The sequence below is a fragment of the Pistacia vera genome, unplaced genomic scaffold, assembly GCF_008641045.1.
Source record: "Pistacia vera cultivar Batoury unplaced genomic scaffold, PisVer_v2 Contig344, whole genome shotgun sequence".
In the NCBI taxonomy this organism is placed as follows: domain Eukaryota; kingdom Viridiplantae; phylum Streptophyta; class Magnoliopsida; order Sapindales; family Anacardiaceae; genus Pistacia; species Pistacia vera.
Genome location: NW_022196162.1, coordinates 1,545,098 through 1,557,018, shown reverse-complemented (window position 1 = coordinate 1,557,018; position 11,921 = coordinate 1,545,098). Strand labels below are relative to the sequence as shown.

At 31.4% G+C, this 11,921-nt stretch overlaps 1 protein-coding gene across 1 annotated transcript; it reads right to left on the bottom strand.

Annotated features, from left to right (window-relative positions):
- Positions 1 to 2,924: 2,924 nt before the first annotated feature.
- Positions 2,925 to 10,955, bottom strand: LOC116138786. The gene is made up of 6 exons (XM_031424458.1): positions 10,422 to 10,955; positions 9,073 to 9,169; positions 7,912 to 8,046; positions 6,750 to 6,806; positions 5,264 to 5,398; positions 2,925 to 3,070 (listed from the first exon to the last, which is right to left on the bottom strand). The coding sequence occupies exons 1-6, from the start codon at positions 10,550 to 10,552 to the stop codon at positions 3,005 to 3,007; spliced, it is 621 nt and encodes a 206-aa protein (XP_031280318.1). The 5' UTR covers positions 10,553 to 10,955; the 3' UTR covers positions 2,925 to 3,004.
- Between the last annotated feature and the right edge of the window lie 966 nt (positions 10,956 to 11,921).

Sequence of the window (11,921 nt, the reverse complement as noted above, 5' to 3'; positions counted from 1 at the left end):
GGTTCCTCGCCCCTCATAGGCGAGTGGCTTACCATATTTCTGATCACCGTCGTAACCGAAGGGGGCCACAAGAGTTGTTTAACTACAGACATGCTTCACTCCGCAATGTTGTCGAGAGAACCTTTGGTGTTTTGAAAAGACGGTTCCGTATTCTAAATGGAATGAACAATCACCCGTTAGACAAACAAGGGAAAATTGTTATGGCATGTTGTGTACTTCATAATTTTATCAGAATGTACAATATGGAGGACCCTATCTTCGAACAGTATACTGAAAATACGGGTAATGAGCAAGTATATTGTGATCGCCAAAACAAGGCAAAAGATGGCCGAAATGGAGAAGGACCGAGGTAACTGCAGCAAGGTATTATAGACAATATGACGACTGTACGGGATAACATAGCGAATGCACTGTGGGCAGCACAGTGAACCATGTCGTAGTTGTTAATGGAGTATACGTGTAAGAACGATTGTAAGGGTTGATAATTAGTATTTTTATCATATATGTATTAATGTGATGTTTTTAAACAGTTGAATTAGTACTTGAAATTAATATGGGTTTACATTTTTTAATATTTATTAGTTACAAAATTACTAATAAAATGTTTAATATTATTAAAATGTAAATTGATAAGTTTTAAGGTTATAATAATACATTATTTTAACAAAATGCACCAAAATATTGTATTAATAAATCATTTATAAAAAAAATATATCAATCAAATATTCAACACAAATATCAAGGTCAAAATACTCAACCAAACACATATTCTTCAAATCCTATTCTCGTAATAATAACCATACTCAACTATCCAATATTATTCCGAAAATCATATTCAAAATAATAAAACAAACAGACCCGTTCTTATTGAGTGCTTAAGCCTAGTTTAAGAGGCAATCATTCACAAGCTTTTATTCAAATATCTTGTGGGTGAAATCATATAAATCTATAGGCGAAATCCTGTCAAACTATTGTAAAAGATGAAATCATGTCAACTAGTATAAATGGCGAAATCTGATTCTAGTGGAACTTCAAGGAGATTGCCTTGAAGAAGTTGATGTAGGAGGCTTGTGGATATAACTCCAAATCACTATAAATCTCTGAGTATTTTTTCTCTCTCAATTAATTAATTATTAATGTAGTGCATATTTTACCTATGTACCATTTACACTAAAGATAACTAAGTCAAAATAATAATTTTTTACCTATACCTCTATTAAGTTATAATCTTCTCATAGTAATAAAATTAATTTGGTTCCAACTTTTATGATTATAAAAAGGTTTTACTATACCATTAAATCAAATACAACTAAATTCTAAAAGTGTTAAGTGGCAAAAAAGGCAGTCGCACCCTCAGTCTTTACAATTAAAAAATTACTCACACCTTAGGGCATCTCCAACCCACGGCGTGGGTTGTTGCTCCAACCCAGGCCAAAGCGTGGCACTGTAGCCCATTAATTATTTTTTTTTTTTTTAATTTTTTTTTTTTTGGTTTGTTTTTTTAATTTTGTTAAGTTAATTTGAGTATTAAATTTTACACCAAAAATCACACCAAATTTGATTATTTGTATTTAATTTAATTTGATTATTATTTATAATAATAAATTCATAATAATGATATAATTCAAAAAATGATGAAAAATTAAAAATAAAACTTTATTCAATGCAAATATTAAACTACAATAACTCAAAATAAAAATTAACACTAATTTAAAAACANAAATCTCTGAATAATTTTTCTCTCTCAATTAATTAATTATTAATGTAGTGCATATTGTACCTCTGTACCATTTACACTAAAGATACCTAAGTCAAAATAATAATTTTTTACCTATACCTTTATTAAGTCATAATCTCCTCGTAGTAATAAAATTAATTTGGTTGATTATAAAAAGATTTTACTATACCATTAAATCAAGTACAACTAAATTCTAACAAGGGTTAAGTGGCAAAAAAGCAGTCGCACACTCAGTCTTTACAATTAAACAATTAGTCACATCTTATACGTGGAAACCAAGAACTAAGTTCCTATAAATAAAATAAAAAAATAAAAAACCGACTCCAAAACATAAAGCTTAACAAAGATATTTATTAGAAATGTATTTATTTTGTCTTCAAAGTTCAAACAAGAGCTACTCTCCAAGAAGTCATTATTCACTTCAGTTCTCCAATTTTGAACCTATCCTGCAAATATAGCCTACTTAAAATTTCTGGGCGATAAATTATGTTGGTTCTCGTCAATTATTTAGTTTGGGGTTTTATACCATATATTTAAAGTAGGTTATGATAAGGCAGAACCTACTCAGCTAAATAATGGTTTGAACCCTCCTCTACTTAGGGTTGGACACATAAATGCAATTTTCCCTATTGGCTCCATTTATGTGAACAACGAATCCATTTTCCTTATAAAAGTTTTTTTAATATTAATAAATTGGAATGTGTATAATCTATGTCACGCCTCTGCTTTTCTTAATAATCACTTTATATTTTGGTTGATGTCTTTCATTCTTTTGTTTGCTTGTTACTAGAAACGCCATAAAAAAATTCTCTTATTCTTTATGTTTTTTAAATGGTGATTCGTTTTGGGTACCCTGATGTGGCATGCAATGATCTTATAGTATATGTAAATAATTTATCAAGTATTAACAAAAATGGAGTTCATCTTCTACATCTGCTACTATTTTTTATTATTATTATTATTGAACAAAGGGATGTTTTCCTAGTGTTTCTACGAACCTGTCACTCCATAAATTTGTAAATGAAGAAAGCCGCAACTCCAATAATAAAGAATGTAGAAGAAACTTTAATACTAATATTTCTATAGAAGTATGTACATCATAAGGATATGCACTTACGAGGCAGTGTAGTAATTAACTTACTGAGTGACTTCTTAATCACTGCCATAACCACCTCTAAAACAATTATTTTTTCTGGAATTTCTTACTCTTCATTAAGGCACAGAGAGGTGGTAATGAGAACAATTTTCCTTGTCCCACAAAGCAATCTATTTGTAAATCCATTCATTTGCACGGCCTCCAGATTCATCCATGTCTATAAATATGCTAACTGCCTGCATCAATTGATAAGTACAATTGTGATTGTAAACTAAACAAAATCTCATCAAAAACCAATTTGGATCAGCAATTAACATAATTCATTGTTTCTAAACAATTGTATACCCAAGATCAGGTTTTTCTGGATAATAAGCCATCATCCTAACATGAACAGCTAACAGGTTAACCTATAGCCGTTGGACCTTACTCTATTCTCACTTAAACCATTATCTCCTACTAAATTTTGATAAAATAAAGTGTTTAAACATAAAAGAACATATATATATATATATACCCCATTTAATTAAAAAATAACCCCATATTATTGTTTCTATTTTTACTCTTTCATCTTTGGATATACATCACTCTCTCTTTCCGCTCTTTCATCTTTGGATTTACACCACTCTCCCCCTTTCCACTATTGAAAATTCATACATTCACTCATGCAGTATTCAAAAGTTAAAAACCAAAAAAATTTGTACACAACAAAATGGAGGATAGAACAATGGAGTGATAATAAGTAACTTTCATCTTATATCTCCAAAGTCACAGAAAAGAAGCATATATTTCTTGACAAATAAAAAAGGAAAAGACCAAAATAAGTTTCAGAATAAGATAAAAGGTGTAAGATGTAGATACAAAAATAAGATTGATGGTGTAATTAATATATACTGTTTTCCTTTTTTCCTTTCTGTCTTGTTTAATAATTTCATTAAGGGATAAAAATGTATTTAGAAAAAAAAAATTGTAATGGGATCTAATAAGATAAAAGGTGGAGTGGTAATAGCGTCAGTCATCATTTATTATGTTTCTATTTCAAATTACGAAGTCAGCCAAATAAGGATCCTTAATCAAAGAAGTATGCCATAAAGCAATTCATTATTTATCATATGTTTGCAGCTATAAATGGCTAATTACAGTATTTAAACTCAGTTATATTTGGTCCATATTCATTATTATGAGCGAAAAAAAAAAAAAAACAATGTTTTTATAATGAACAACACAAATAATAATAAGAATAATTACAGCCTATAAACCTTAATGGTCAGGAAAAAGAAAAATCAAAAGAAGAGAACGATAAAATTTGAAAATTATTATTATCATCATTATTATTTGGAAAGTAAATGTATAAATAAAAAAATTTCATTTATAACAATTATCAGATAGATAGCAAAGTAAAAATACTCAAATAAATACCATTACAACAAATTTAATTAATCCCACTGATACCTTGTTTAGAAATTTTGATGGGAGAATTGAGTGGATAAGGTCTTTCATTTCTACCTAAAGATAGGAGTTACAAGGGAAGAAAAAGGAAATAGTTTTCATAATAAAATTTGCACAGGCTTAAAGGCTGGATAAATTGCCAATCGAGAAGAACAAACTAAGTGTCATGCGTCAATCATGATCAAGGCACTTTTGATGTGAAGGTGGAGTTTTCTTATGGGTTATTGACTACCTTGCTTGATCAAGTGAAGGATTTTGCAGAAATAGTATAAAAAAGTTGTGCAACTTACTAGAAGCCCATGATAAACATTGCATAAAAGAAAAGAAAAATGTAGCATCTCTTATATGGTCGTCAATTCCTGAGCTATTGTCACACCAGGAGATGGCTTTTTTTGAGAGACAGGATGTGAATAGATGTCCAAGATCCTAACATGCATATGTTAGGATAGCTCGATTTATTTAGATTGACAATTTTTTGTAAGAAAGTATTATCTAACAAAAATTTATTTCCATTTCAGTACATCAAATAAAATCCTTATAATGTTGATTACTAAAATGACAAATCATAAAAATGGTCTAGCTTAGGCTCTCACATAGAACTCTCTCATCTTCCTACTTCCTTCAAGACATGGATAATACAACATATATGTATTAGCCTAAAACTAATCCATGATATGATGCATTTCACCATCACAAGTGAAAGTAACAAATATTTTAATATCTAGTTAAAATCAAATGATCAAATTTATCTTAGAGTATGATTTACTGAAAAATGGATAAAATTTAACAAAGGTGATATTTATATTACTATCATTAAAAGATTTTCTTGCAAAACATATCTAATCAACAGTTTCTCCTCTTACCAAGAAGTTTTAAGGTTAATTTTTCATTGAAATCACATGGTTTTACCTGATTTATTAACAACACACTCAATCATTACAACTCAAAACAAATATTAGCTAATCAAAATATCATAGTGTTACCTTCCCAATTCGAGGTCGCTCTTTTAGCTTTGCAAGGCTATTTCGAATATGTGAGACAGCTCCCCAACATTTTAGTGTGTTTGCCACATCATCAAGCCTCAAAATATATTCTTCTTCCGTCAGTGGAAAAGATCTCTAAACAAAGAACAAAGAATTACGATGAGTTTAAACTTGCTTTTGATAACTAAATATGTCCAAGTTAATTAATGACTAACCTAGAAAGTGTAATGCTTTTTCTGTTGTTATTATGACTTGCTTTAGATAACTGAATATGTCCAAGTTAATTAATGATTATCATGACAAGACTAGAAGTCTTTAGAACTAAGGACAAAACTAAAAGAATACATTTGTCATTTTTTTTATATATTTATGAGTTTGGTCGTTCCCATTTATTTTACCTTTTGGGTCAAATGTAAGGTTTACCTAGTAAAGTGACATAGAGGTTTTATATATATTCAAGTACTCTCTGATTCTTGGGTGAACTGACTTGGTATGAATTGTTGTTCTAACTGATATCTTCACTGTCTAGCTAAACTTTTATTTGGTCCAACATTGTTGTACCAAAAAATTGAACCAAAAACTAATCTCAGACTAATATTTCCCCTTCGTTATTTTTCAATTTTATTATTATCATCTTTTTTTTCATTTGCAGACATTTTGAAGGATCTATTTGCTTTGTGTTTTGAAAATAATTTGCAAAAAATTAAGATATATATATATATCTAAATATATTTAACATTTGGATATTTTTCAGACTAATTTTGATAGCCTCCCATAACCTTTGGTGCAATCTTAACCATACCTCCTATGGTTGTAAAATTATCTATAACTTCTCATCATCGACTGCCCCCGAGCAACAAACCAAAAATTGCTCCATGTAAACATCTTTTTGTAAACCTCAATATAAGAAAACATTTTTAGCTTTGAAGGCCAATTGAAAACTGCTACAAAGGATACAAGAACTTTGACCAAATTACTATGAGCTACAATATAAATGATCTCAAGATAGTCAACTCCATATGTGTAAGTATATCCTTCAACTAACACTAAGCTTTCAACCACTCCACAAGATAGTCAAAGCCTTTGAGAGAATTTTACAAACACCTCCCTCTTTTTTTTTTTTTTTTTTTTTTTTAATTATGTTTTTTTTTTACAATTGCAAGCTGAAGTTACCATTTGCAATTAGATTTCATGCTACTTTTCATCAGATTATGCAAATGAACTGTTTACTTCTTGATTCAAGTTGCCCCACAAAAGAATTATCTTTTAAACCAAACCTTAATTAAATCCCATAGCTTAAACCCCTTACTGTAAGCATCTAAGTTCTTAAATAACTTATTGAAGATACCCTATATCAAATACTATGAATTTATTAAAAACCGAAACTTCATAAATATTTCTAATATTTGGTCCTGTTACATGTATGTAGTGACATCAATCCAGTTCAATCTAGAACAAAAATCCAAAACAACGAAAAACTTCTCACCTGTTCCATGTATTTCCACATGACATTTAAAGCAAGAAGATTTTTTCCCATGAACTCCTACAATGGGCACGCAAAAAGTAAAAGTGAACTTCTAGAAAAATATTAAAAACTATCTGATAAAGATAACAACACACAAGATAAACATCAAAAAGGTAAGTCAAAGGAAAAGGTAAAAACAATAAACAAACTGAATCCTAGGCATGAGAAAGCAGTTTGATATATGTTTGGCAACAGGGGAAGGTTGACTGGTCCTTTTAGCATTTTCCTTTCTCATGCAAAATAATCATTCAGTCAAGCCAAGCAAGGTACAATTCCTGTCTTAGAAGAAAGACAGATCCGGGAGAAAAAAGAACAGAAAAAGAATTATACAAGAACTCTACACATGTTGACGGTGAAGTTACAGATAAAACAATTTCTACTTTCATTTATCCCCAATTAATCCAACCTCAGATGCTTCAATTTTCAGTTCTAGTATTGAGTGAAAGGTTACACCTATGGATTCTGTATTGTAGGTCAACCCTACCTACACAAGTACCAAGAGGTAGCAGAGGGTAAGAGGTGTGATATGCTTAGAAATCAACAATAACAAAACTTTTTTTACAACCACCACTAGCATCTCTGCGTATAGTTCATCCTCGTATGTGAAAATTAAATCACATAGCAGCAAACACTGCCCAAGTTTATCCATATCATCTTAATTTTCCAAAAAAGTTCCTAAGTGATGTAGTGTTGGCTGAGGCAACGTGTCAGTTTTCTTAAACATGTTTCTTTCAAAAAAAATCTTGTTCAAAGTAATAAGTCCACACATAAATACGATATTTCTAAGCATATAGTAATGAGCAAGAATGATATAAAATGTCCAAGGTATGTCCAAAAATCTTACCTAACTTTCAAGATTTTTACATAAACATGATAATGCATATCTATGCCTTGTGCACATGCCAATTATCAACCTTAAAAAAAGATCACTAGCACGGATTCAAGTGAGAACTATGTACATACATATAAACAAAATAACTGACATAGTCATGCTCACTGAGAATATTGCAATGCATGTGTAGTAGTCGCTCTCAAAAAACAAATGACCTATATATATTAGGCAATTGATGCAGCAAGACCAATATGTTGATAATACATCCATCATCAACTACAGAGCACATACCTTTTTTATTAATTGAACATCATAAGACCTTCCATACTTGTTTCTAATAAGAGTTGCAAGATCCATCCCACTGAAGGCAGAATCATCTACACCAACAATTCTTTCAAGATTCTCTCTTAGAACTTCGCTATTCACCTACAAAATGTTAATTACTGCTCAAAATTATACATGGAATTGCATTACCACATTTATTGTACTCAAGCATGAATATCTTGCATATTAGCAAACCCTGAAACAAAATTGATCATAACTAATCTTCCTGATGCCCTAATTCTTTAGGAAGTCAAAGAAACTGTTTGTAATTAGATCTTTGGGAAGAAAAGTCCCAACAGTTTAATTCTCATTGTAAACTTTAATTCTTATTTTCATATACTTGTTTAATTGTTTAAACAAAAAAAAAAAAAAAAAAAGATTGATCATAGGAAACAACTCACCAGAAAGTAGTGGAAGTTAATATTGAAAATGGACTCCTCAAGACACAATGCAATTTCTTCAACAAAAAGACCATAATAAATAAACTTGAAGCAACTTCGTTAATCAATTAATTCGAAATGCTTGCCTCTCAATGGATATAAAACCTTTTTCTGTTTAGTGACCCTAACTCTTTATCAAAGACCTGCAACTTGGAATTATACCTGGTTGTGAAGAAAAGAAAGGCAACAATTTTTTTTTAAGCAAAAAAAAAAAAAAAAAAAAAAAAGACAGATATACATATACACGATATCATGAATACATATGTTAACCATGATGCAAAAGTTGATATGGACTATACCTATCAAAAACTTTTCATTGGTTTGATTTCTACCATCCATATTAAATCAAAATCCTCAAATAACCCAAAACAAACTGCAAATTTCAGGAAATTTACAACTTTGACATGGTTTAATCGAGTAACATTTTGATGACATAAATCTAATTTCAAAGCTAATTTGAAACTTGGTAATATGAAAATATGTGGAGTCATTAAATCCAATGGTGGGTTTTTAAGGCTAATCCTTCTACAAAATGTTGTTATAACAATGTCAATCTATTCATACATCAAATTTATAAAGGGAAACTGTAATACGAGCATGCAATTATTAACTTTAGAGTCCTAGTTTCAGTTCATGTTTTACTGCAACAAATAAAATTATAACTTCAAAAAGGGAAAACAAAACATACTCCGTCCACTTTGCCTTTGGGTAATTCTTTCTCACTCATATCATCTCCCGAGTCATCTGGTTCCTTCTCATCGTCAACAGCACTAGCAAAGATTGGCCTACATCTTCTAACACAGTTATAATTACCACAAAGGTTTTGATTGTGGAAAGAAGTCAATTTTTTGGAGGGTAAATAGGTAATCTTATGAAATCTCCCTTTACAAAGATGATTCCCGATTCCAAGTGACCATTTAAAATGGTGGCTTGATATAATGCTCGTCATAACCTGTATTTGTAGTGCCATTTTGTGAATTCATGAAAACCCAAAAAACAAAGCTGTCAGTTTTATATGTTTTACAATTCTGTCCCAATTAGCTCAAATGATGATAATATTCTTTGTAGGCTTTGTAAGAAATTGCATAAAGAAATATAAGCAACAATTGTTTCAATTTTGCCTAGCCATCAGAATACAATTTATCACTTTCCATTTCTAATAATTTTATCTCCGGTGTATAAGTATCTATTTATTTATTATACACTACCTTTAATTCATACGAATACAATTTCCAAAAAACAATTGACTACAAGAAACCCCAATTGTCATCTGATAAAAATATATATGGACAGAACGTAACAAAAGAATTTAGAGGCAAATCCATAACATTCATAAATTCAATAGAGCTATACTACCACGATGATATTCTCATTAGATTAAATAAGGGATTTTACTATAAATATCTCAGTTGAGGAATTCCCAAAGATTCTTCCATACATAGCCAAGCTTTATTGAACAGATGAACACGCCCCTACATCTATCAAGAGAATCTAGCACAAAATGAGCACAGCAGCGAGCTAGACACAGTAATTTAGTTTGGTAGACAGTACTCAACAACTTGATAGATAGTGCTAAACAACATGAGTAGTAGTATTAAGAAATGATTGATGCCGAGCATTTTATATGGTTCACATCAAATTACAGCTATGTTTGCAAGAAACATTGAAAGTAACATTTATCAACACTATTTTTGCTAAAAACACTAATCATACTCTGTTAAGTACAGCTGGAAAATCAATTACAGGAAAAGCTCATAGCTTGAAAAGATTTTCTAACAATAACTTTTTGCAGCAATTCTTTACAAACAGTTAGGGAAAAGAGAATATTTAAATAAAAAACACATAGCTCAACAAACAGTTAATATGACACCGGAAGATTTGGTACCTTAATTGCTCTTATGGATAATATCTATAGACAAATATCAAATTAAAAAAAAAAAAAATCGATATTGTTAATAAATCCAAGTTAACCACATAAAAACGCAGAGAGAAAATTAGGAAAAAGAACAGACAGCTAAGATAATACAGAGCAATAACCTGGTCGCTGGTGCGAAACCACAAAGAAGAAGGTGACTGGCCAACGTATTCACAAAAAGAAATGACTGTTTTGATTTCAGATAGAGCACGTTGGCAGAGGATTCAACCGTTGATAGAAACGTTAGTTTCATTAGTTTGCTTTAAGAAATGAAAAACAAACCATTCATTGATTTCAACCGCTAAATACCATACGTTGGATAGAAATCCCTTGGCTAAGAAAATTAACAAATTATATTTTATATATTACGCTTGTGCAATGGATTAATTTTAATTATATATATATAAAAAAAAAAAAAAAATACTATGGTAATTCGGGCAAAAATGTTTACCTCCTTAACTTTATTCAAAATTATCAGTTAAATGGCAACTATCGCTTATAATGAACCTTCCCCACCATTTTTAAGAAATATATCACTCACACCCCTAAGTCCTAACGCCGTTATAGTTCCGTTAGGTTTTGAAGGGCAAGACTATCATTACACTTTTTCTTAATCAAAACCTTAACTTTCACTTCCTTTTATTCTTACCCCTAAACTGGTTCAAACCCTTAACTTTCCCTATTTCTCAATCATATCCCCACCACCACCATCCATCAACACAAACAATAGTAACCCATCAAATCTTCCAAAATATTAATAAGTATATTCACAATTAACATATTAATAAAATATTCCCGTAGGGAAGGGGTGACCCTTGTCCTCACCGCGCCTCGCCCTAGACAACGGGAAAAAATATATCAAAGGCAAGCGTCGTCTTTGCGCCTATCGCAAGTTTCTTTGCACAGTTGCTCACTCTTGACCCCTCGTCCTCATAACGACACCACCATCGTGCTTAATTGCACAATAAATAAAGCCTCACACTCGCACAATTGATCATGCCTCCAACTCGCATGATCAATCGCGCCTGCCTTGCACACCGTCAATCATACTAGATTGCGTGTCCTTGCTATCTCCAGCGACAAATCGTTCTGACTATTGCCTCACTAGCCTCATTGCTCACGCGTGTATGTTGTTTGGTTGATTGTGGGTTGTGGATTGATTGTTGTTTGTTTGTTGGAGTGGATGTGTTAGAACTAGTTGAGTTTGGGTTTATTGTAAGACGAAAGCCCCCACCCAACTGCACTATCCTCGTGTGGGGATGGAGGCAGTGCGAGGAGACATTTATTGTCGTCGGCGAGGACAGGAATTTTTTTGTCCCTGTCCTCGTCTATTTCGGGGAATCCTCGTCCCATATGGGACAGGTCCCCAAAATTCAGAGGACAAATCCCAACCCTAAAATGGTAGTAAAGTGTCAATAATATTCGCAATAGTGTACACTTATTACAAAAAAGGGAAAATTACTCTTTAGCTTGGTAAAAAACCTCTTAACAAATGAGTTCTTAAAAAAATAATCATTCTTCCTCCCCCTCCCCCAGTACACCCACCTCCAACCCCACCGTAGGGCTGCAAACGAACCAAGCTATTCGCAAACAGCTCGATGTTCGTTCGATAATTGTTCTAC

What these genes read in the sequence shown, in the direction of transcription:
- LOC116138786 (XM_031424458.1), bottom strand. Translation starts at nt 10,552, where the DNA reads ATGAAACTAACGTTTCTATCAACGGTTGAATCCTCTGCCAACGTGCTC. An exon ending in CCAAAGGCAAAGTGGACGGA is followed by an intron (nt 8,047 to 9,072) that starts GTATGTTTTGTT and finishes AACATTTTGTAG; the next exon opens with GTGAATAGCGAAGTTCTAAG. An exon ending in TGTGGAAATACATGGAACAG is followed by an intron (nt 5,399 to 6,749) that starts GTGAGAAGTTTT and finishes TTCTTTGTTTAG; the next exon opens with AGATCTTTTCCACTGACGGA.